Here is a 23,984-nt window from a genome sequence, read left to right as displayed (position 1 = left end):
TGGGTTTGAATTTCCGCTGCGCAGTTTAGAGAATGCACTACGAAATGTGACAACTATGAAGTTTTTGTAACGGACAGATGGCCCATGTTTAGTCTTGGCCGAGTTGCCGGACATAAAAAATATTTAAAGAGCATAATAACTATATCTATACTAATATTCGCGGATTGCAATACAATCTTATGTTTTAGCCACCAAACGCTGTAGCGGAGCTCCGATAAATTGCTTAATCACTGGTACTAACCCGACTTAATCCGGGCCTAAAGGTCTAAAACTAGACAGCCAGTTAACCGCTCTAATGGCTTGTGCCAAGCTAATCCACCAGAGGTAACTTTTTAGATGCCCTTAGGGTGAGGTTCCATTGTGATATTTTGATGTCTGTACTAGTACTTTCAAGATATTTTTTGATTTCAGCCACAAAAGTTGCCCTTTCGAGGACACTATTGTAGTCGTGATTTGGGAGAAATGTCTTCAAATGTTACTGGAAGACTGGTGATGATACTGAGGGCAAAACAACAGGAAGATAGTCCTTGATATTGATACATCTTGGAAAGTATATTTATTGGTGTAACGACTTATTTCCCAAACCCTTGAGGAATCTTACATATGCCTCCCTAGCACGAGTGGTGATTCCCAGATCCGATTAAAAACGCCGATGCCATGCGGAATGTCATTTCCCACAACGCCACGCTGAATTTGAACCACAATACATCTATAGTACAACCAGCCCTTCAAACCCTTACGGCAGGGGTAATAAAAGGCTTCAGTTCCTCTCCAAGAACTCCTTTGCCTCGTTGATCTTGGTAGCCAAGTACGGGCTCCCGCCCCGATCAGGATGGTTCAGAAGCATGAGCTGGCGGTGCTTCTTGCGGATGAGATCCTTCGAAAGGCCGCGCCCCCTGTAAAGCAACATTGTTAGCACATGTACTAACATTCTATATCGAAATTGAATTCGCATAGCCGTCTCAAATTGTGATTCTTACGGTAGTTCCAGAATGAGCGCTGCCTCCCTCCGGTTGATCCTAGGCTCAAATCCGCCTTTATAGAACGCACGCCCGAAGGCGCCGGTACCACCACGATACTTGCGAAATGCGACAAGACCCGCGCGACCCTATCTCTAAAGTTAATTGGTCGGAGTCATGATGCGGGAACTCTGAGATGAACGTACGAAGAATGCGGCGGCAGCAACGCCAAACCCGATTGCTACAGCTGTTGCCATGCTGAAGCAGCGGGCAATGTAATGCTGAATTGATATATGAGGTTGCGTGACAAAGGGTAGTGGTATGAATGTAGCAGGTGATTTGAGTTTATAGAAGAACCGCCGTTGCTGTTCGGACAAAGATATCTCGGCGGTGTCGTGGCTCAGAACAATTTTCGCCGATCTGCCGACTCTTTCCGCACTTGGCATTCCACCTCGACAAAACTTCGTGACGACCGAACACCCACCAGCACAGCAATCACGAAGACTGCGGAGCAGCACAGACACCCAAGATGAGGGTCGAAACGTGTTATTTTTGTTCGCAACCGGTATACCCGTCAAAGGGTATCACTTTCGTCCGCAACGATGCCCGCGTGTTCAGGTTCTGCAGGAGCAAATGCCACAAAAACGCACGTCCCCACTACTCCAAATTTCCATAGCCACGAATATCGATACTGATCGCTCCTTACAGTTCAAAATGAAGAGAAACCCCAGAAAGCTTGCCTGGACGAAGAGGTAAGCCAAAAAAATTTCCCTGCTGTTAAAACTCTTTGCTAAAATATTGAACAGCTTCCGTCACGCACACGGCAAAGAGCTCACAGTCGACTCCACGCTCTCGTTCGCCGCCCGCCGCAACGTGCCCGTCCGCTACAACCGCGACCTCGTTGCCACGACGCTCAAGGCCATGCAGCGCGTGTCTGAGATCCGCGCTCGCAGGGAACGTGCGTTCTATAAGCAGCGCATGAAGGGCAACAAGGAGAGGCAGAGAGCTGCGGATCGGAAACTTGTTGAGGAGAACCAGCATCTGTTGCCGCCGAGTGAGAGGACAGTTGTTGATGAGATGGAGGTTGAGAGGGTTAAGGCGAGGGTGGAGAAGAGGAGGAAAGAGCTGGAGATGGATGTTGAGGACGAGATTGAGAGCGAGGAGTTGGAGGAAGAGGTTAAGGCCAAGGCACCGAAGACTAAGAGGAAATTGAAGATGTTACGTACTGGTGGAGTTGAGGCTATGGACGTGGATGAGTGAAAATTTGGTGATGAGGGTAGACATCAGAAAGCCAAAGGAGAAGCAATGTATAGAATCTGAGGAACTGTGGGTTTCGTTGGCGTTAGTGTGGAAAAGGTCTAGGCGTCAGGTACCACTGCTAGTTTTTCGTGGTGGTTGGCATGATTGATATGATTATCGATACCAATTCGACATTTTGCGCGGAGTAATTCTCAGCTAGCAGTTGCGGGTGGTTGTTAAATATACATTTACCCCTGACCAGCGGGAAATGCAGTGCAAGAGACAAATACGGAGCGTAATTTAGCTAGATGAGTGCTCCTAAGAAACGAATATCTATAAGCATGCATTAGTGTCACGAATCCAGTATTTAATAATAATAATAATAATTCATTGCTTAACGTCCGATTCGGATCCCTATTGGGCCCACGCAGACTACTCCTTATTTACATATAGGGAGAAAACTCTATTTAAGAAAAATAAGAAAACCCCGTAATCTATCTCCCCGCCTTTTAGGACTCGCCTACTTAGCGCCTATAAGTCNCCTATAGTGCTCTACTACCTTACTATTTAACCTCCTTAGGAACCACTGCTGCCGTAATAAGCCTACNGACGCGCTAGTATTATAAACTATTACTCTACTACTATAGAGTTACTAGGGGGCACCTACTACTCGCCCTCTTGCCTTCTATTACTATTTCCCTTATAACCTAGAACTAATTTAGTATATTTTAACTAATAAGCTACTAGGTAACCGCCTTAAGGCCTTTTTATATTAAGAGTAGTATATTATAGTTCTTTATACTAGCTGCTAAGAGTATTATTTCTTAATTAGTATATAGGGGGCATAGCAGTATTACGTGTTTTAGTATCTGTCTTAGCTAGCTATATTCGCATCTTAGGCTACCTACTAAAACACCCACCTAGTAAAGCCAATCTTTTAGTCCTATTATTCCTGTTCTTAAAAGTATTACTATTATATTTTCTGCCTTTATTAAGCCTTCTTAGAGCCCTTAGGTATTTACCCCCTATAGCGTTAACTATACTATAGCTTAGGTTCGTTTTACCTAAGTTAGCCTCTATACCTTTAACTCCCATTTACCTCTCTAGCGTTAGTCTAACTAGTATTATATTACGGTAGATAGTTTCCCAGCGTTCTTATATATTCTACTTTAGCTCCTTTCTCTATCTTACTATTATCTTTACTAACCTCTTATACGTCTCCCTTCCTCCTTTATATAGGCCTAGGCCCTAAAGCGGCACTATTTTTCTTTTACTTTCTTTACCTGTTTCTCTAATATCTCTTCCCTATTTTAGGGTTATTAGTTTATTCTCCTATAGGGCACCCTAGGGTCCCTCTATAGTTTACTTAGGCGTGTCTTAATATACTTTATAACATTAGAGTTACGTTTATTTTATATCCTTTATATTATAGTGGCTTTAATATATAACTATAGGGGGGAAATATTGGATTCCTTCTTAAGCAGTACTATAGCCGTTCGCTTATACCCGCCTATAATACTCTAAAGGTAGGCTATCTAGACCTTTTAAAGTAATTTAAGGAGTAATTTAGGGGGGCCCTTTTTAGTTTCTCTAATAGCCCAAATACTAGATCTATATATTATAGTTAGCCGGACGACTACTGTATATAGTAGGCATAACCTCTAAAAGCATAGACCCTATATAGAGTTAACAATCCTAAATAAAGTAATAAACTATACTTAGCCTTTATAGGCCGCTTACGCCGTATATACGCTCTACCGGAGCTTACTATCTACCTATACTCCTAATACCCTTAGGCCCTAAACTAGCTAACCCCTAAAGCCTTAGATGCGAATTATATGCTAAAGATCTATAGATTAGTTACGTTTTCTTATAAAATAGATTAGCTAGTATTTCTCTAGTAAAAATTAGACTCTATAACATTTTGCCTATTCTATATAAGTATTATAGGCTTTCTCTAGTATTCTATAATTCTCTACGACTGTTGGCCCGTATATTATTAGGTTTATATCATTAATAAAGCCTATCCCCTAGGTCGCCCCTTCCTTAAAGGAGTTAAGTAGGTTGCTTATAAAGAAAAGGAAGAGTATAGGTAAGAGGGGTAATCCTTATAGTATTTCTATTATAACTATAATAGGGGGGCTCTAGTATCCGCTAAAGACTAGTAATATTTCTTTCTAGCCTATAAACCCTTAAATAAATTATATAATCTATTCTAGGAAGCCCTTTGCCCTAAGGATATATAGGAGACACTTATGGGGTATATTATTGTAAGCACCACTAATATCTAGGCTAAGTATTAATACTATAAAGTCCTTTCGCATCGCCTATGCAGATTTAATAGTAGTAGCAAGTAGCGTAAGTACTAATAGTGTTAAGCGGTTCTTTCTTACCCCTATTTAGCTTTATANTANTAGGGCGTATTCCTCTACCGTATCTACTATATATTCCGCTATTACCCTTTCTAAGATCTTGCTAAGGGTGTTTTTTAAGGCAATAGGGCGGTAGCTTCCTGGGATTAAGTAATTTACTTTGCCTTCTTTTTATAGGATAACCATCGTTATAGATCTTCTAAGTTACGGGTAGTAGCCTATAGCAAAGTATACTCTAGCTACATCTATAAGCTAAGGTGCTATAAATAACCTATAGGTTTTTAGGGCCTTATTTAGAATCCTATCTAGTCCTAATACTATATTATTTAAAAGGCGGCTAATAGTTCTAGCCATTTCCTCTGTTATCATGTCGCTGTTAACCCATAGGCGAGTCACCAGTATTTTGCCCGTAATATTACTAAGGTCTACTAGAGCCAATTAGGGGAAAAACCTTTTTATAAGGATCTTTACCTTCTTATTGTTATCGTTTATAGCCTATAATTCTCCTGCTCTTTATAGGGGTAGTAGGTATAGGTCTTCTACTAGGCGCCCTACCTTTTTCTTTACCTATTTCGCTATAGCCTAAAGGCCCTTATTATGGGGGAGGCTCAGGTTAAAAGTATGCTCGTTTATAAACCGTCTCCAGTTATTCTGTGACGGCTCGAACCATCGAACAAACGTCTCGACAGAGACTTGAACGAATGCTTGCAAGATCAAGCGAACGAATGCTGTATTACGAAGATATTAAGCTAAGGAGCAAGAGAAGGTGGTGAGGCCACGTCTATATACACACGCCAAGTCTTAAGCGAACCCCTGACTAGGTGACGCGCTCCAGCGCCGTCACATATTCCTTGCTTCTTTTTTTAGGGTATTCTTTAGCTAGTTTCTTATATCTTTATATCGTCTCTCGTCTTTAGGGTCGTGGCTACTTATATATTTCCTTCTTACTCGTTGTTAGCTGGTAACCAGAACTGCGCATTATATAGACCATATATGTCGCGCGTAGGGGCCCAGTTTTAAGATCGGGCAGTGCTCTTCTAGCCCATTTTTAATCGCTGCCTAAATCCTTTCTAGTCTTTAGTTAATTTCCTTGGGGGTGGCCAATAAGCCTCGCTCGTTTGGTATTAGGTGGATTTCTTCTAGGTTTTGGAGTTGTTGTTTAACTATATTAAGGAAACTGTCTATCTTAAGCTTCCTTATTACGTATCTTTTTCTATTTAGTTGCGCTTTAGTATCTAGGTCTAGCTATATCTAAATAGGGATATGGTCTAGGGTAAGTGCCTATTCTTTTTCGGGGTTGTACCTTTCGAGTCTCTGGTATAGGCCTTCGTCCATAAATGTGAGGTTAATTGTACTTCTGGCGGTGCCTTATTGCCATATAATTGCTCCTAGGGGGGTAGCTAGCTTAAGGCCCCAGATATCCATAGCTCTTAGTAGGCACTCTGACTGTTGATCTGCAGCAACATGGATACCCCCCCACCGCGGGTGGTGGAGGTTCATGTCTCCTAGTAGGATAGACTCTATACCTTCGGTTTCCAGTAAGCTTATTGCCGATATAATATTCTCTGTTTATAGGACCCCTTCGACCCTAGGGTTATACACATTAATAATTTGTACCGGTCCCCTATATGTTTGGATTGTTATAACTGCAATATCTGGGTTGACTGCCTGCCATGACCATGAGGACAGGCTGATAGCCTTGCTGATCATGAAGCACACGCGTGTGGCTGCTTTTGGTTCGTATAGGAGCTGGAATCCTCGGGGGCAGTATGTCGATTGTGTGAAGGTATTGTAATACGGTTCTTGTATAGCAAGGACGAATCCAGTATTTACTAAACTATATTGTAATCGAGCGACATCTGACCAATCCCTCATAAGACCAAGTGCTCCATATATGCTACAAATCAATCCAATTCAGTCGAGCTCATGACGAACTCTTGTTAAGCTCCTCCGCCCTCTCAATCAAACCTTCCAACCACCCCATAAATTCTTTCCTCATCTCAACCGGAATGACGTGACCCTGGCCCATCACGAAATGCTTCTCTACCCCACCATCATCCCCCTCCTCTGTGCCTCCATTTAGGCTCTCCCAAAGTACTCCCGCATGCGGAAACGTAATCATCCTGTCCTCGCTCCCGTGCACACACATGATACGTCTTCTCCCTACCCCTTCCGCGATCTGCTTCAGTTGAGTGGGTGATTTGTAGTGCCAGCCAGCTGCGATGGCTTGCGCAATGAAGCCATGCCGTGTGAAATAGACCGGGTTTGTCCGTTTGGAGATTTCTGTAGCGGCAAAACGGTCGCCATTTGTGGGGAAGGGTTGGACGGTGTACTCAGTGCAGTCTGGTGCATTGAGGAAGGCCGCAGTATAGAGATTGCCTTTTATGTTGCTGATTTGCACATCCAGGGGTCGAGGGATACTATGGCGAGGCGCATTAGTTCGTCGGGGACTCCAATTGGGTGGTATGAATAGAAGTAATGGTGTAGAGAAAGAACCGGGAGCATTCAGGGGTATTTGAGTAAGAGATAAAATGTGACTGTAAGTGGTGGTTGGAGCATCCGAGCAGTCCGAGGGCCAAGTAACAGGAGGAGACGTTGGTATAAGGGAGAGAAGGAAAGAAACCATATTCGTACAAAAGATTCACTCTATTACGGATATTTTCGAGGAAACCCTAGTTTCTAATCAGGACCTTACATATCGGCAAATTACTGCAGGTTATTTGTTTTGTATGCGTACCACTGTGTTGAACAGGCCTGAAGCCGTAGAGATTAGACTTAAAGACGCGATTCTTCCAGGTATCAGGCAGGCCTATATTATATCAGCAGTCTTTTCGAGATATAATTTGACCAAAATATATTTATTTGGACAAAAAATCATTGACGACGTAAAGAGACTCGTGCGGAAACAGAACACAAAAAATAGTATCCCTTAACCCGTCAAGGTCCCTAGAGGACGTGGTCTGTGCGCGAACACCGGAATCAAGACTATGCGGCCATTAAATTCAGCTAATCCGATTGGTGGACTATTATCGATAACATAAGGACCAATTTTAACGGATAGAACGCAATCGCCAACGTCCCTGTCTTGTTATGGTTTCGGGTTTGGCCAATAGGGCCACCGGCTAAACGAAGCTATTGATAGCACGCTTGTCCAAGAATTGAAACAAAGAAGTTAAGACATATGACGTACCATCTCTTGTGCAATCATACCACCCATGCTAATTCCAATGATATGCAGTTGCCTTTGCCCAGTCCAACCAACATGATCCAGGAGCTCGATCGTATCTTTGGCCATTTCGGAGGTGGAATATCTTGACAAAGGCTTGTCCGACTCGCCCATACCACGATTGTCAAATACGAGGGAGGTGTATTTGTCATCTTTTGTATGCGCAAAATCCTTTGTTTGTCGTTGCCATGCAGTCTTTATGCCGCCAAGGCCCATAATCCACTACAAAGTAAAACGTATATAGTTTAGCGACCATGATTGCATGGAATAAAAACCAAAGTTCATTGGTAATCGAGCCGAATACGAAGTAGAGAAACTGTTGGAAGAGTGAGGTTCAAAGAGACTATGGGGCAAGCATCGTCGGGTAAATAAGATGAAACAGCAAGGCTGAGACGTTCAATGCTGCTAAAACAAAACATACAGGGTTCAGCACGATTCGGATTGGCCTGTCTTGTCCCATGTCTCCTCTAAATGGCACAGAGACTTCCAATCATTACAAATTCTTGCCTGGCGGAGAGTACGGGCTGCTCGTTAAGCCTATTTCCCCCCTTATCTCCCCTTTATCGCAGAACGAAAGAGACATAACGCACCACAAGGTGTCGATTTCCATGACCATGGATCTCATAGGCAATATTGATAGGCCCACCTCTGCCGATTGCAACGGCGGCTTTCCCCTCCTCGGCTGGCTGCAGATCCCACGTTATGTGAGTGTATTCTGGGTGTAAAACCAGCTCAGCAGCCTTCATAGGCTTTGGTGCAGCCATTGGCGTAACAGTTCCAGAAGACGGTGTCTACGGAAGATCTGCACGTGGACGTTAGCGATGCTGCAGGCGTCCACTTCATGCAAGGGTTCCAGAAGATTGAGACTGAGTTGGAGTTAAGGGGGGTCAGTTTCGCAGACTTGTGTGCAATATGGGTTATGATTCAACGGAGGTGGCTTAGCAGCGATTATTACGAAACGTGCTATGGTGGCACGGATGGCGTTTATACAGGGCGCACCCGAGCGTCCCCTCGTGGCCAGAAGACGCTTTCTTTGATGCACTGAGGAGGTGTGGGGAGGAGAGGGGCGATGCGAAAAGAATCGAGCAGCAGCAGAGCGCCTACCTAACTGTCTGGTTTGCAATCTGGCGGTGATTGTATGTATGTGTAGGAGAGAGGGAGTCTATATCCCTTCCCCTGGAGGGTTCTACGAGAGTTGGACCATGCGCGAACACCAGAATCAAAGTACGCGTACAATTACGGATTCTATTGGCTTGCTCTTATCGATAACCGTTAGACCCATTTTACCAGGGGAAGGGACAGGCAGCGGGATTATTGCTGTGCGCGCCAGTGCAGCGGTTGTCACAGCTCGGGGACCCTGACATGATCCGCAACTCGCAGAGACTACTGGTACGATCAAGTATCACCAAGCAAGGTCGGCTGAAGACCGCCTAACTCCGCACTTTTGTGTCTCTCTGTCTTGGTGCTGGAGCTACTTTAGTTACCCTTATTCTCGCCTGCAAAAGGGTCCTGCGCCAGTCGTGCCAGTCGTGCCAGTCTATCTCGCAAAGCAGTAAAGACTCGTCCAGCCTTGCATTAAAGCATCCCGGGAGGCGTTCAGGACGTCACCGACTCGACTCTGCGCTGCCCCACATCCAACTAAAATACTTTGACCGCTTGTCATTACCCATCGCCGCAAAAACGCCACCACCACCATCCACAAGACAAAGAAACGCTACTCAGCTGCACTACCTGAACACCACCTGTCGCATGAGACTCTCCAGCATGGATACTTCTCCCAACTCGCAGAACGGCGGCCAGAGCTTCTACACCCAGCCGCCTCCGCTATCCAACCCACCACCGAGAATCTTCGGTAATATCAGCGCAAGTGGTTCTCCAATCCCGCCAACCCTACCCGGGCCTATTTTCACCAACGACGACGGATCTGTAGAGAACGATGGCGAGCAAGGAGACCCAAAGCGACGTCGTATTGCGAGGGTATGCTGTCTACGACACACCAAGCTACTATTGCTAACCCGAGCATACAGGCATGCGATATGTGTCGAAAAAAAAAAATCAAGTGTGACGGCAAACTTCCAGCCTGTACGCATTGCCAGAATTATAAGACAGAGTGTATCTTTACACAGGTAGAGAAGAAGCGCCAGCCCCCTAAAGGGTATATGTCTCCAACTTCACTTTACAGGCTAGAGCTAACATAATATTAGAGCCAAATATATCGAAGGCCTTGAGAACCGCCTTGCACGTATGGAATCTCTAATTCGGTTGTCCGGAATACTTCCAGAGGACGACGATGGACGTACCGACCTTGGAACTCTCGAAAAGCGGCTTGCTGACAAGACTGCTACAAATCATTCCAACGAAACACCAGATCAATCGAGAGGCTCAGACGCCCAGAGCTCGACTTCTCGTCAGAATGGCATAAATTCCCACAGGAGCACACCAAATCAGCCAGGTCTACCCAGTCCCGCTAGTGCTATAGCCTCTCCAGAACCCCCCAAGACGGCTGGAAGTGAAGGTGAAGACGAGCACCTAGCTGAAATGATGTGCTCCTTGGTGACAAACAACTGTGGTGAGACTCGATATATCGGTACGCGCACTGGAAAATGTTTATGTCCACTGTGGGAATACAGTGGCTAACTGTGATTTGCAGGCTCCTCATCGGGTTTCTCGATATTCTCTCCTAAAGGCATCCAATGGGTAAACGAAAAGACCGGGGATGCTTCCTTCCAGGAAATGATCTCCACTGCAGCTATGGACGACAACAAGTGGGTACACTGGAAACCAGACGTCTTTCAAGACATTTTCTCTCGTCGTGTTTTTAAGCAACTTCCGCCCAAAGCCGAGGCCCTATCTTTACTGGAAGACTATTTCGTGAACTTCAACTGTATGTTCCCGCTATTTCATGAACCGACGTTCATGCATCTTGTCGATAAACATTATTCTCGGGATCCCTACGAAGGATCAGGTTGGTGGGCGAGCCTGAACGTCGCCCTTGCCATTGCACACAGACTCCGTGTCATGAGTAATCTAGTTCCACAAGAGGAGGATCAGAAAGCCTGGGGCTACCTTAAGAATGCTTTGGCTGTACAAACTGAGCTCACGATGCGCAACACGGACTTACTCAGTGTGCAAGCTCTGCTTGGCATGGTATAAAAGCGCTACTCCGCTTTTCGATTCCAACCTATTAATAATTTTCCAGGCTCTTTTCTTGCAGGGCACTCCTAACCCTCAGCCGTCATTCTTTTTTGTAGCAGCCGCTATTCGCTTGTCCCACAGCATCGGTCTTCATAAACGTGGATCGGGATTTAATCTAAATCCACCCGAAATCGAGCAGCGCAAGAGAGTGTTCTGGATCGCATACATGTTGGATAGAGAGTGAGTCTCCCGGTTGATCACTACACACGTGACTTTCTGACATGCATACAGTATATGCCTTCGTTCTGGACGTCCTCCGATCCAAGACGATGATGATATGAACGTAGACCTTCCCAGCGAAGACCCACCAGACAACATTGGGAACATCCCTCTTGCTGATGGCAAGGGAAAGGTGAACCTTTTCCGCCTCTTTTGTACCTTTGCTTGTATTGAGAGCAAGGTTTACAAGCAACTATATTCGGTAAAAGCGTCAAAACAGTCCGATGGTGAGCTCCTTAACACGATCGGCGAGCTTGACAGTGAGTTGGAGGCGTGGAAAGATGGTATCCCGGTCGATTTTCGGCCCGAACACGAGATTCAGGCCTCACATACTCCTCTAATCCTCCATATCGTTGTTTTACACTTTGCATACTATAACTGCCTCACAACCATTCATCGCATGAGCGTCCATCATGGGTATTGGACCAGTCGGCTGTCAAACTTCGCAATCCAAGGTTTGAACGCCCGGCCTCTGAACCCGAGAGTGTTTTCGTCAGCTGCACTATGCGTTCAGGCAGCGCGTGCCTCAATCCACCTCATCAGGTATATTCCAAAAGGCGATTATGCGTGTGTCTGGTAAGTGATTGTGTCTGAAAGTAGTGAATCTGGCTGACTAAATGTGCAGGTTGATCATATACTACCCAGTGTCGGCGCTAGTGACGTTGTTCGCCAATATTCTACAGAATCCACAAGACAGTCGAGCACGGTCAGACCTGAAGCTAATGAATCTAGTCGTTAGTTTCCTCGGATTGTTATGCACTGGTGAAGAGAATGGCAGCGTCCGACGCATGCTGAGCGTATGCGCAGAGTTTGAGCGGATCGTCAAGATAGTGCTTGACAAGGCCGACAAAGAGAATTCGTCAAGACGAAAGCGTAAGCAACAAAACGATGAACATGAAGCCGCCATCGAGGCTACCGCGCAGCAAATATTATCTCCTGAGTACCAGGCGGCTCGCCAAGCGCAAGCCCACACATCACGGAACGGGCAAGCTAACCAACAGCAACAAACCGCTCCGCAGACTCCTGTCCCATTGAACATGCAGGGCGGCTTCACTCCTGACTTTACGGGCAACTTTGGGGATCCAGTGAGTAAATTCGATATGTACATCCAACACCTAAAAGCCCCCCGGGTCTGAGTGCTTGCACTCAACCCCTCACGAATACACAGATCTTCACCTTCAGGGAGTTAAAGCTAACCATTGACCTTTCTTAACTTTACAGCAATTTCCTTTCTCCCCAGGCTTCACACACACAAATCTTCAAAACACGCCGAACCTACTCGCGAACTTCTCGTCGCCAGCCACGACTAACCGGATGCTATCAACGACCACAGCTGGTCTCCCCGATATGACTTACGGAGTTAATCCCCCGCCCAATGGCAATATCGACACCAACATGAATGGAGGCATGAGTAACGGAATCAATTCTATTGGCACAATTCACGACCCTCTTGACATGGGGACGTTCCAACACCCGTTTGTACCTCAGGATCTTTGGAAGATGCCGATGACTCTTGAATGGGATTGGGCAGATATGACGGGCTACACGGGCTACGAGGACGGAATCTCGATGAACGGGGTTCTTAGTGAGTTGGCGGAAGGTTCCAATGGACAGGCGAACGGAAACGGCAGCGGACACAACCAAAACCATGGCTGATCGTTATCCTAAAGCTTTTCTGGCAAAGTGAGGAGTTTTGGAACAGCTGATTCGGGACTGGCGAGTTACGACTCGAAGTTTATCATAATTTACGATCGGCGATTTTTCAGAGTTTTGGAGTACCTTTCTGAGGCGGCTCATACTCGGATTTTTGCCCCCTTAATACGTTCCTCGGTGGATTGTCTCTTTCCGGACCGTTCTCTTCTAGATATGTATAATAGCGTGTAAAATAACGGTCTTGCTACAGGAAGCACTGGAGATTCTCCAGATGGTTTTCCAGGGGTGTACTCGGTAATCGGGGGGGAATGGCGAAATTGTCTTGAGGCCAGCTAATTGTGAGGGCTGAACTCTCATTTCTGTTAATCGGGGCTACAATTTTTGGGGTCTTTTAGGACTCGTGCATGTAAAATAGCTGGGTTTTCTGCCTTTCCGTTTCTGTACCTAGCTTGGTTAATACCCTGCTCGTTTTTCCATTCGAAAAGGCCTTTCCCACTCAGCTTTTCTGGTAACCTAGCCTAGTCTATGAAACATGATAATTGGCAGATGTTAGTCCTGTTGGAATTGGGATCGTCTTTGTGTGATCATTTCGACATCAAGCATACCTACTTTATCAGAGCATGGTATGTTGACCTATGTTACAACTGTATCGGTTACCATACACGCTCTCTCGATGTTCGGTTTAAACCCTAGGTTACCCTGACTTGCACAAGACGATAAATAATTTCTTTCATCTCGAAAGCTTAGTTCACGCCAGATGCCATCGTAAGTGGCTAACGACTTATTTGTATCCGGGGGTTAAGATGAAGTAAAAGGAGACATACCGCATCCTATGATTTCTGCTCTGTGCGATACTATCAAAGGACGGCCCAAGAGATTGATCCTTCCCCAAGCGTAAACCTATTGAACCGCCCCTTCCTTTTCTAAACTGTCGATTCAGGTTGGATTTAGCCTATTACCCTATTAGCCTATTACGTACCTACCCTCGTTTTCCCCTTAATTTCCGACACCTTCCTCATATATATATAGTCTCTTTTCTTCATAGATCAAACAATACACGAGTTCTTCTTTCCTGACGTCTGCGCACGGACTTGACATCGACATAAACACATCGCCACTAAGGAGTATTTACCGCGGGAGGCTACACGAATCCAAGAAATATTTGGGTGGCGAGTAACTCTCAGAGCTGTCCGATAAAGACTCATAGGATAGGTCCTACAATCCTGAATTCATGAAATCAGGATGAAAGCAATTATCCCCATGATTTGAAAGTCCCATCGACACCTGCAACGGAACTGCTTTATCAAGGATTTTTTTGACACCCATATGCAGGATGATACCTTCCCATCTCCATCCTATGTCGAAACTCGTCAGGGTCGGGGCACTGAGGATATTGTACCATACGCAGCAGGAAGAAGAGTAGATTTTTTGGTAGATAGGCAACTGTTCGTTATCCGATTTCTCATGCGAAGTTGAATTGATTTCAGATGAACTAGAACCAGCATCCTTTATTGTTCTCTTCTTATGACACCATGCTGTTGGCCCCCTCCTTCGTCCCTCAACCATCTCCCAGAGTATGGCAGTGTAGATGCTCGAATTTTTGTATAGACTTCTTGTCTATAGTACGTTCGTCGTCCCCATTATCCTCACTCTCCCCTGCAGCAGAAATATTGGTACGTTGGGAAACGAATAAGTATACAATCACCAAACCTATAACCAACCCCAACATAAGGGCTTATGCCTATGTAGAGGGGTCCACTATCACAGAAATTGAAGTCTAAACACTATAAATCGAAGCGGCAACCCAGAATGCATTCAAGAAAAGGGCCAAGGCAATCATCATATCGAATAATATAACTCCTAATAGGAGCCTCCGAGCTGCTAGACGAGTTACTTCGGGAGATTTCTCAGTGTATCTAACTTGTGGGTTGGCCAGCTGGCGTACGTCGAGCGGTCTTTGTTTGGAGGCAAACGAGAAAGGATGAAGCTGGCTGTCTGCTGGTGTTTTGGAAGAATGTTGAAGTTGAGTCGTAACCGACATTTGGAAGACTCCTTGGGCTTGCCAACCGAGTCAGCGAATTGATGAAGCATTTGACACGACCTCAGGGTTAGAGATGAACCAGTCGTAATCCATTGGATGCCGCCAATAGTTCCTTTGCATTTTGACCGCCCACTGTGAAGAGAATTATGTTGGTGCCCCTTAATACTCTGGTAGGCCATGGTATTTCATATGATCATAAAGATTGTGATAGTGCCAAGACGTAGAGGAATGTGACTTTACTCTCTGGCGGTGTACTCAAGTTAAAGGATAAGAGCAGTGAAAGCCATTGTAACAGAGTAAGTCGGACAATGACCTTCGGGTAAAGTTCGAGGAGGGTAGACAGGATCAGGTTACCGTTGGACGAATTATGACACAGACATAGAAGAGCTAATATTGATGCAGACATAAAATCTGGATTGATAATGCACTCGTAGCCAGCCCTGGCGATCCAGCAGACATTAAAACCCAAAAAGACTCAGAGAACCTCCCATAAAAACAGAGTGGATATCTCGCTTTTGACCGCTAATGCAGAAATGTCGCGGGACAAAGGTATTTCCCTTATCCTTAACGCCATTGATTTTGAAGAAAGCCACCCAAACGAATAATCATTTCACTTGCAGGATGAGCCCGATAGCCAAGTACAGATCCGAAGACGAGGAACTTTTTCTTATTCCAACTACGCTTCCACAACTTCCACCCATCCTTCCCCGCCTGTGGCGTTCATACTTTCAATCTTCTTTGCTGCGGCTTCTGCCCTTGCTCTGAGCATAGCGCGCTCTCTAACTTCCTTCTCCTCCCTCTCCACGCGCCTGATACTTTCGATAACCTCGACCTCCTCGAACCTTGCATCTTGGAGATTGAGTTTCTGCCACTGCCTGTGGCGGTCACAGCGTTTCTTTGCGCAGACGGTAGAAGCGGGAGAGTCTTGGCTCTCTGTAGCTCCATCGGCTTTCTCAGACTCTCCTGGGTCCTCTTCAGCAGCGACATCTTCAGCCGAGGGCTCCAACGTGCCCTTCTTTAGTGCAGCCTTGCCGAATTTTGAGGCGCGCCAGTTCGCGAACTCGGCCTCGCTCCACGATAGACGTTGGTCGTACCCACAGACCTCTTTCGGCTTCAACTTTTCCCTTTCCGCGTACCGAGCCGCTTGCTCGCGGGTGAGCGAAACGAACTTTTCGCGATCCTTCAGGAGCGCAAGACGGGATTGAAGCGATGTTTTCTCGACATTTAAGGCGGCAAGGTGGGCGGTCTCAGCGGGGTTAAGAGGGATGGACGGGGCGGCTGGGACATCTCCATTGACCTCTGGGTGAAGGATGCCATTCACCATTTTCTGGGAATCAGAAAATGACGCTTTGGTAGGTGAAGCTGTTGCTGGTGGTGAGAGAACTCCGGATCCAAGCCGGCGGAAGGAGTCAAGGTCCCTTGCTGCAGTTGCAAGGGACTTGAGATCGCGAGCACGGAGAGTACCACCGCGAGGTGAAGGTTCCCCGTCGTCCTCGTCGTCTATGTCGATATCTTCGTCGGCCTCATTGTCCTTGTTCGTCTTCCTCTTTGCTCGTTTCCCCGGTGCGCCATTCTCTTGCTTTCTCTTGCTCGTCCTTCCAACCGCATTTTTAAAAAATAGCACGCCGCATTGGTCCGAGCAGTATTTGCTCAGAGAGCCTCCTTTCACTAACCTCGCGGGTTGCCTGCACCCATCTCTTCTACACATGGGCTTCCACGTTGTACATCCCTTCCCATTGGCCTCGCAGTTTGGGCAGATATATTTGTCAATGAGATTTTCATCCTCCTGACGCATATCCACGCACGACCCGTGAAACCAATCTTCGCATCCGCCGTCACACGCAATCATCCACCTGTGGTTATCCGGTTTGCGGCATATACAGAAGATGGCATCATCGTCTTCGTTTGAGCCATCCGAGTCTTCGGCATCGGATGCTGGGGCTTGGGAGGACCGATCAGGCGCAGGTGAACTGCCTGCGACAGGCGTACCGGCTTGAGATGATCGTTTGGCTTGTGATTTCGCGACAGTGCTGAGCGCAGGCGTTTTAGAGGCGCGAGACGAGGGGGTTGCGGACCTTCGCACGCTGGGAGTACCGCCGACGCTGGAGGTCTCGGCGTCTAGTTTGCGCTTCTTTGCTGCTGGCTTCTTTGCCGCCGTGCCCTTTTTGTTTGCGGCAGCCGTCGATTTGGGCGCGGGCCGCTTTTTCGACGGAGCTGCAGTTGGTTTCAGCGTTTCAGCAGCCGGCGTGGCCGTTTCGCGGCTTTTAGCGCGAAGTCCCAAGTCGTTTTTCTTGAGTGCTTCAACTGCTTTCAGAGTTTCGGTGTCCATTGGTCCGTCAGCACCAGAATTGTTCTCTTCTGTGTGAAGAGCTGTTGTAGAAGGCGTTACTTCGCGTGGTGTTCCATTCTGTTCAGATTTGATTGGAGGTGCTGGTGAGACAATCTGCAAAACGTCATGCTCGTATGCGGTCATCTCCTGCTGAGGCTCTTCGCTGATCCGCTCGTTCAAAACGTTGCTTAACGACTGTATAGGAGCGAGGATCGGTGCAGGTGAAGTTCTCGACATCATCGACTGCCTCCTCTGCTCCTCAGGGGATTTTGAGCCATGATGATATTGGTCTAAAGTCGGCGAAAGGGGTTGCGATTGTTCGGTGGGTGGCGAGGGCTCTACTGGCGTGGCCACAGAGCCAAAGCAGCTCTGGTGGCGTGTATCAGTGTACTGAGACTGGGGATAATGATCGTGAGTGGTTGAGTATGATATATTGCTGCCCGTAGTAGCTAGTGTGGTGAGCGCGCCGGCGGCTTCGTAGGTAGTTGTCGGGGTATAGCTGTCAGAAGAGGGTTTTCGCAGAGCATGCGGTGTCTCCGAAGCCTGATTTTTAGACCGGGGCTCGGGATTGAGCAGCGCAGAGATATTAGTCATGGTGGGCGAGTCGCAGCAATAGCACGGTCACTTTGTTGAAGAAGTTTTAGCAATGGATTGGCAGCGAAAGCATGGCGGACGGCGATGGTGGACGACTGGTGAAAATGCGGTTAATCTTGGAGTAAGTGGATTCATCAGCCATTTTGTAGGGCGGTGAAGCTCGGCGCATTGGGAAATTGAGGGGAGACCGCTTGGTGTGACCCACCTCCTAAAAGCAGTAAGCTTCAATACTTCGTTCCTTTATATGCAGTAGACAAATCCAGCCCACCATTGAGATGTATATCCCGTGCATGCCATGCGCTGTACATAATATCATTGCATAAACCTCGCATCTATCTACTCGTCCTCATCGCTGTCCTCGTCTCGCTGCTGCTCATCTTCTGCCTGCCGCCGTCGTGGTCTTCCGGCTGCTTTCCTCGTGCCATTCTGGGTGGATGCACCAGCATTTGGCGCTGCAGGCCTCCTCTCCCCGATACCTAGACTTCGCTCAATCCGTTTCTCCAGGTCATCAGTTGCATTCTCTCCATATACTGACTTCACAAGTCCAGCCACTCCGTCCTCTCCGACCTCAACCTTCCCTCTGGGGCCTACTATATAGTCCACCGTCTCCTCGCCGTCGTTCCTCTCCTTGACTTTCACGATATACCCCTCCTTGATCATCCGAGCCAATAACTTGTCAGTTTTGTCGACCGGAGTTGATTGGTCTGCGTTTGTCCTTTTGAGGTATCGATCCAACTTTGCTTCGGGTAGTGTGCCGCCTGCGAGATATATAATGGATATAATGAAAGTATAGAGGCCAACGTATGCGCTCTCTGTTGCGACTGTAGGGACTCTCGGAGGAACTAAGATTGCGGGATCACGATATCTCGCAGGCAGGGTGCTCGTAAGAACCCAGGAATTACTGCTCTTTGAAGTGTTCTCAGACCTTTGCGCGGCTAGTAATGTTAGCTATGATGGAGGTAATCATAACACAAAGATGGTTGCGTTACCTCTTTTTTGCTGGATGGTGACCTTCTCTTGCTTCGGCAACTCTGTCATTTCCATCCCAAATATGTATTTCAACTGGAGCTGCGCCTCGTCGAATACTGGCTTGAATGATCTTGAATGTGTGCCTAGCACTGCAATGGACCAGCTTCTTAGCGATTATTCATAATCGTTCGTAGTCGCAGCATTCGGCTCGTGCACTACTCAAACACGGCATATGGACCACGGCTTTGTAGCTCGGATGGCATACCTTTACTGCTGATATCCTGCCTCTTAATTGGCACCCGCGCATACTCGCATGCCAGCGCAAGCCTGACCAATTTCTTGGCTAACTGCTCTACACTACTGCTGTTGACTTCACTTTCCTGATCTCCGTCGGCATCGTCTTCTGCCTCAGAACCTGGGGATGCTCGTCGGCGTGGTTGCTGTTGAGTGCGTGCCTCTGAAACTAGTGTGCTTTCATCTTCGGACGCTTCTTCTACTGGCTGTCATACATGTTAGTATATAGCAAAATATGGGGGTTGGATGCGAAAGACTCACAGCACGGCGTTTCCGTATGAGCGGCATGGTGATCTGAAAGTTCAGAGGCTTTAAATACGTCTACTCAAATTGTCTTGAAAGTACAGAGTCGGGGATGCTGGGGAGGCGCGTCTAGTGGACGCGAAGCTCTAAATAGGGCTTGGCAAGGCATCATCGAGGTCCTCAGACCACGGCAACAAGCATGCATTACACTCACCTTCACCTCTTGCTTTCACTAGTAATTATATATCCACCACAATGAGTACCGCACCTATATCACGCCTCATTCCCCGGCGGCCTCTTTACCGCTGTCTAAACGCACCCCGCACATCAATTCCCCGCTCACACCTTCGGCCAATACCCTCCACCCGTCATGCCTCCACTCGCGGTCGACCCAGCTTTGAAGAGATTAATATTAAAGAGCTTGAAGCAGCGCCCCGCAATCCCCTCGATGCTGTGGAAATCCACCGACGGGAAGCTGCGCGACGGGCGTACTACATTCGGCGGCGAAATTTCGCAGCAGTGGGCCTGGCGGTGTCCATGATAATTCCTCTTATAATCATTTCAGTTTACGAGCTACCTCCACCCAAGCAAGATTCTAAAAATTCAACTGCGCAAGCCACCACTTCTCCGGTCTCAGCCTCCCTCATAAAACCAGAACGAACAGATGCGCGGGACTCCGCAAACCGAGAATTCCAGGGCAAACCAGTCGTCATACAACCGGGTGACAAGCTCGAGAATGTAGAAGTGGTACCCACAGGCACATCCTACGTGCCATACTTTCCGAAAACGATCCACCTGCCCACCTCCACCGGGCCTGAGAACATCGGGTCCGCCGCCGAATACGCACTGCTCGGCCTGGGGATCCGCACCGTCTCGTTCCTCAGCGTGCAAGTCTACGTCGTCGGGCTGTACGTCAAGACGACCTCGCTCGCCTCCCTCCAGTCCTCCCTGATCAAGCACATCAACCCCTCCGCCTCCGCGCTGATACCGGGGGAGAAAGAAGCCCTGCGGGCCGCGCTGCTCGACCCCGACGGATCAAACGAGATCTGGACGCGCATCCTGCAGCGGAAGGGCCCCGACGGCGTCGAGATGGCGCTGCGCGTCGTCCCCGTGCGGGGCACGGATTTCAAGCACCTTCGCGACGGCTGGATGCGCGGCGTCACGATGCGCACCGACGAGGCCGACCGCCGGCAGCAGCAGCAGCAGCGCATGGAGCGGGAGGCGAGGGCCGAGGAGAGCCGGATTGGGCTCCCGCGGCCTGTCGACCCGAGCGAGTTCGCGGACGAGACGTTCGGGCTGGCTATGCGGGAGTTTAAGAACCTGTTCTCTGGACGCGGGAAGGCGCCGAAGGGATCCGTCTTAACCCTTACTCGTGATAGCGAGGGGGTGTTTGGTGTGTTTTATCAACCCAAAGGGAAGGAGGGCGAGGGGCAGTTTGTGCATATAGGCGAGGTGAGGGACGAGAGGGTAAGTCGGTTGGTGTGGCTGTTGTATTTGGGTGGTAAGAATGTTAGCAGTGAGCCTGCGAGGAGGAATGTCGTAGAAGGTTGTTTAGGCATTGTGGAAAGGCCTGTTGGAACGGTTGAAGGGAGAGTAGAGTAGGGAGACATCACATGTTGAGGTTGGGCTTGTGAAAGTGTGTAAAATATCGCATGGGAATGGTGTTGTATATAGCCCAGAGCGAAGGACATAAAACCACAGCTCAAAAGCGTGATTATCAGATTATCTATCTACAAACACAATTCTAGTCGCGCTGCTGAATGAGTAGTTGCTCTTGGGTCTATAATCATCTCCGGAACAGCCATATCCGAAGGTATGGATATCGAATGCTAAATGGAGAGAATCAAATGCCGAAAGCGCTATTTCGCATTCACAAGACGTCCATGTACAGGTCGACCCAGCACTCGGGAAAGCAAGACCCCAGCCAATACTACCCACCCGCATGCACCCTAGTCTGAAGTAGCAACGATGCACCGCGACGTTCGCGGACATTATCGGAAGTTCTCGGAAATTGAATGGCACATGGTGTTCACGCGCGAGTGTTTCATGGTCCGAAGCTCGTCATCTTTCAAGGCGTCAGGAAGGGAAATCAGGCGTGTTGCGACATGTGGTTCATTTTCAGTTTAATTGCAGGACGGTACGAGTTCCCTAGAGTCGACTAAGCGAGTCACTACTGTCCCATTTAGGTGAGCGCATCCCAGTGGCGCGCAAGCTCAATAACAAACACTCAATATTCTAGCCACGATATATTATCACCACAATTTAGCATCACAGTTGCAAAAAAACACAAAATTTCAGGCAAATTTCGAATTCGCTACAACCCACCCTCTCCTCTCCTCACCCCCTAAGCACCACCCCCTTCTCCATCACAATTAGAATTACTCAAAACGTAAGAACAAATGTACAGGATCAGATCGTCTTTTGGTTTTCCCTAACCCAAGACAAAGAAAATATGACACCAATGCCCACTCCAATCATGCAAAGCCATAGCCTGTCCCACAACTCACCGTAAAGGCGACCAGGTAGGAGAGACATCTAGTTGAAAAGGATGACTTATAGGAAAAGAGCAGCGATAGCACCAAGACCGACAGCGGCCATACCAGCGTTGGCGTGGCTGGCAGCGCCGGTGAATGTTGGTGGATAAGCAGAGGGCTTGGTGACGTAGCCGGAGCTGGAAGCAGTTCCCCAGATGGCGGTTTGCCCAGATGGGTAGGGAACGACACCAGTGCCAGTAGCATATGGCGTTGTGGCCGGGCTCACGGTGACGGTAACAGTCGTCGATGTGGAGCAGGGAGTCTCAACGGCAGAGCTGACTGCGTAAATCTCGGAGCTCGACTCCTCAACATATGAGCTTGGTGCATATGGGGTCTCGACTGGGCAGACGGTGGTGGAGATAGGAACGACGGAGGTAATGACGACAGTGGACTTGGCCGGGCAGTCGGTCACATATGCGGCGCAGCTAGTGACGGTGATCAAGCTGGTGGAATAGATGGTCTTTGTCGTCAGTGGCACCGAGACGTTGTAGGCAGCGGCCGAGCTGTAAGGAGCAGGTGTGTAGGCCGGGGCAGCGGTGGTGTAAGGAGCTGGGACGCTGTATGGAGCAGGTGTGCTATACGAAGCAGGATCGCTGTATGGGGCCGGGGTGGAGTAGGCCTTGGCCGGGCAGTTGGTGACCTCAGGGCCACAGCTAGTGACAGTCACCTCCTCGGTGGAGTAGACAACTGATTCANCATGATCGCCATATCCATAGTCGGGGCGGGGGGCGGCATACGCAACGCCGGCGATGATAGCAGCAACAGCAACGGAGGCACGCATTTTGACTGTGGGTATATAACTTAAACTTTAAGAGTAGAATTGGAGGTAAAGGTCGTTGGGAGAATTAAAGAATGTAGTAGTTGGATAGCGAGTGACTCAAAGAGTGGACGACCGAAGTCAATTGCAGAGATGCTTGATCTTGAAAGTTGGATGAAGAAGAAAAGTCGGGATGGAAGAAACAGTGAGCGTCTTATGTACAGAGCTGGGAGATTAAGATACGGGGGCGGCGTGACGGTAGCGCGGACTGGGAAACAATCGGCCACTGGGCGGACTGCAGCGCTGGTGTGCTCCCGGAGTGGTCCTTGGTGCCAGGGGAAATCTCCACCTCCCTGCTGTTCTGCTGGCTGTCAAACGGTCTGCCCAAGACTGCAACGCTAGCGCAGGTACCAGCCAGTCGATTCTGCGGGTGCCCGCCAGTCAGAGCCCGCGCTGCCCGTGTGCTAGGCTTGCCATAGGAGGTCCGCACACAGACCGCTCGTATTGTTTAGATTTTAGATCGTCAGTCTTTTTGCAGTTTTGGGGGGGCCTCGGAGTGGTGCGCTGGTAGCCTCGCGAGCGCCGCTGACCGCCGTGACCGCCGACTCGCCCAGTGCCTACACTCTCCGCTTTCTGCAGTTCATGAGCTCACAAGAGCACGTTACTGGAGAGGAGGCTGCAGCTCATTTCACGGCCTTCCCATTCTTCCCCTTTGCTTTACCTGCGAGAAACGTTGCGGCTGTGAGGGAAACAATAACCCACGGAAATAGAGAGAACCCCTGTCTCAACTGCCAATCACCTATCACCCATCGATTTTCCACTCTGGGTAAGTCAGGGGCTCGACTCCGATCATGTTCGACCGAGCGCCGTCACTTCGCCGCCTGAGGAAGTGGACTCCAACCGTAAACGGGCTGCAGGTTGCGCAGTCACGCTTGTCAGGCTTGCATAAACATTCTCATCCTGCGATCGCAGATGGTAGGTTGTTGTGGTGATCTCTATTTCGGGTCCTGGTGAGGGAGAGCCTTCTGCTATCCGCGGGCTGAACAAGCAACAGCTGCCAATGTCTGTCAGCGTCCATGTCTGTTATCCGAATTCCTTTGTTTCTCATCAGCATCTCACCAATGGCCATCACTAATTGGCGAAACATAAATAGAGATTGTGGAAAATAACCCCCGCATTGTCGCCTGACATGACCTCTTTTGGAGCAACACGCACCCCTCTCCACGGACGGCGCCTTGGTGCTGCCCATGGCCACGCTACCATTTGAGAAGAACGAGGCTTGAGCGCTTGTTTAGCCAAGCAGGAAAAGCAGGACTCATGGTGGAAATTGATTTCTCTCGCTTCTAGCTAGTCATGATGT

At 48.3% G+C, this 23,984-nt stretch overlaps 8 protein-coding genes across 8 annotated transcripts; 3 read left to right on the top strand and 5 right to left on the bottom strand.

Moving 5' to 3' along the window:
• Positions 1–502: 502 nt before the first annotated feature.
• On the bottom strand, positions 503–1,254 carry K441DRAFT_658121 (uncharacterized protein). Its single transcript, XM_067648290.1, has 3 exons — positions 1,166–1,254; positions 981–1,108; positions 503–896 (listed from the first exon to the last, which is right to left on the bottom strand). Exons 1-3 carry the CDS (start codon positions 1,214–1,216, stop codon positions 761–763), a joined length of 315 nt encoding a protein of 104 aa, XP_067505547.1. The 5' UTR covers positions 1,217–1,254; the 3' UTR covers positions 503–760.
• A 234-nt stretch (positions 1,255–1,488) lies between these two features.
• Positions 1,489–2,219, top strand: K441DRAFT_554489 (uncharacterized protein; the record flags this gene model as incomplete). Its single annotated transcript, XM_067643230.1, has 3 exons — positions 1,489–1,609; positions 1,636–1,711; positions 1,766–2,219. The coding sequence occupies 3 exons, from the start codon at positions 1,489–1,491 to the stop codon at positions 2,217–2,219; spliced, it is 651 nt and encodes a 216-aa protein (XP_067505546.1).
• A 4,146-nt stretch (positions 2,220–6,365) lies between these two features.
• On the bottom strand, positions 6,366–8,927 carry K441DRAFT_658118 (alpha/beta hydrolase-like protein). The gene is made up of 6 exons (XM_067648289.1): positions 8,901–8,927; positions 8,387–8,598; positions 7,761–8,018; positions 7,308–7,379; positions 7,205–7,242; positions 6,366–6,990 (listed from the first exon to the last, which is right to left on the bottom strand). The coding sequence occupies exons 2-6, from the start codon at positions 8,558–8,560 to the stop codon at positions 6,495–6,497; spliced, it is 1,038 nt and encodes a 345-aa protein (XP_067505545.1). The 5' UTR covers positions 8,561–8,598; positions 8,901–8,927; the 3' UTR covers positions 6,366–6,494.
• A 633-nt stretch (positions 8,928–9,560) lies between these two features.
• On the top strand, positions 9,561–12,866 carry K441DRAFT_554358 (uncharacterized protein; the record flags this gene model as incomplete). Its single annotated transcript, XM_067643226.1, has 8 exons — positions 9,561–9,773; positions 9,824–9,951; positions 10,001–10,383; positions 10,447–10,943; positions 10,996–11,171; positions 11,223–11,786; positions 11,836–12,295; positions 12,432–12,866. 8 exons carry the CDS (start codon positions 9,561–9,563, stop codon positions 12,864–12,866), a joined length of 2,856 nt encoding a protein of 951 aa, XP_067505544.1.
• Positions 12,867–15,272: 2,406 nt separating this feature from the next.
• Positions 15,273–17,935, bottom strand: K441DRAFT_658116 (uncharacterized protein). The gene has a single exon (XM_067648288.1). The coding sequence runs from the start codon at positions 17,825–17,827 to the stop codon at positions 15,581–15,583; it is 2,247 nt and encodes a 748-aa protein (XP_067505543.1). The 5' UTR covers positions 17,828–17,935; the 3' UTR covers positions 15,273–15,580.
• A 228-nt stretch (positions 17,936–18,163) lies between these two features.
• K441DRAFT_554628 (MAGE-domain-containing protein) lies at positions 18,164–19,197 on the bottom strand (the record flags this gene model as incomplete). The annotated part of the gene is made up of 3 exons (XM_067643237.1): positions 18,164–18,762; positions 18,817–18,945; positions 19,062–19,197. Coding segments are annotated over 3 exons (864 nt in total), but the record flags the coding sequence as incomplete, so codon positions are not given.
• Positions 19,198–19,533: 336 nt separating this feature from the next.
• On the top strand, positions 19,534–21,086 carry K441DRAFT_633946 (uncharacterized protein). Its single transcript, XM_067646392.1, has one exon. It carries the CDS (start codon positions 19,589–19,591, stop codon positions 20,933–20,935), a length of 1,347 nt encoding a protein of 448 aa, XP_067505541.1. The 5' UTR covers positions 19,534–19,588; the 3' UTR covers positions 20,936–21,086.
• Positions 21,087–21,430: 344 nt separating this feature from the next.
• Positions 21,431–23,040, bottom strand: K441DRAFT_658113 (uncharacterized protein). The gene has a single exon (XM_067648287.1). The coding sequence runs from the start codon at positions 22,646–22,648 to the stop codon at positions 21,887–21,889; it is 762 nt and encodes a 253-aa protein (XP_067505540.1). The 5' UTR covers positions 22,649–23,040; the 3' UTR covers positions 21,431–21,886.
• Positions 23,041–23,984: the final 944 nt, after the last annotated feature.

Source organism: Cenococcum geophilum, assembly GCF_001692895.1.
Source record: "Cenococcum geophilum 1.58 unplaced genomic scaffold K441scaffold_15, whole genome shotgun sequence".
Lineage (NCBI taxonomy): Eukaryota > Fungi > Ascomycota > Dothideomycetes > Gloniales > Gloniaceae > Cenococcum > Cenococcum geophilum.
This window is presented reverse-complemented; position numbering and strand designations above follow the sequence as displayed.

What these genes read in the sequence shown, in the direction of transcription:
- K441DRAFT_658121 (XM_067648290.1), bottom strand. Translation starts at nt 1,216, where the DNA reads ATGGCAACAGCTGTAGCAATCGGGTTTGGCGTTGCTGCCGCCGCATTC. An exon ending in TTGCTGCCGCCGCATTCTTC is followed by an intron (nt 1,109 to 1,165) that starts GTACGTTCATCT and finishes CTTTAGAGATAG; the next exon opens with GGTCGCGCGGGTCTTGTCGC. An exon ending in GCGCTCATTCTGGAACTACC is followed by an intron (nt 897 to 980) that starts GTAAGAATCACA and finishes GTTGCTTTACAG; the next exon opens with GGGGCGCGGCCTTTCGAAGG.
- K441DRAFT_658118 (XM_067648289.1), bottom strand. Translation starts at nt 8,560, where the DNA reads ATGGCTGCACCAAAGCCTATGAAGGCTGCTGAGCTGGTTTTACACCCA. An exon ending in ATGGAAATCGACACCTTGTG is followed by an intron (nt 8,019 to 8,386) that starts GTGCGTTATGTC and finishes TTTACTTTGTAG; the next exon opens with TGGATTATGGGCCTTGGCGG. An exon ending in CGTAATAGAGTGAATCTTTT is followed by an intron (nt 6,991 to 7,204) that starts GTACGAATATGG and finishes GCCTCGCCATAG; the next exon opens with TATCCCTCGACCCCTGGATG.
- K441DRAFT_658116 (XM_067648288.1), bottom strand. Translation starts at nt 17,827, where the DNA reads ATGACTAATATCTCTGCGCTGCTCAATCCCGAGCCCCGGTCTAAAAAT.
- K441DRAFT_633946 (XM_067646392.1), top strand. Translation starts at nt 19,589, where the DNA reads ATGAGTACCGCACCTATATCACGCCTCATTCCCCGGCGGCCTCTTTAC.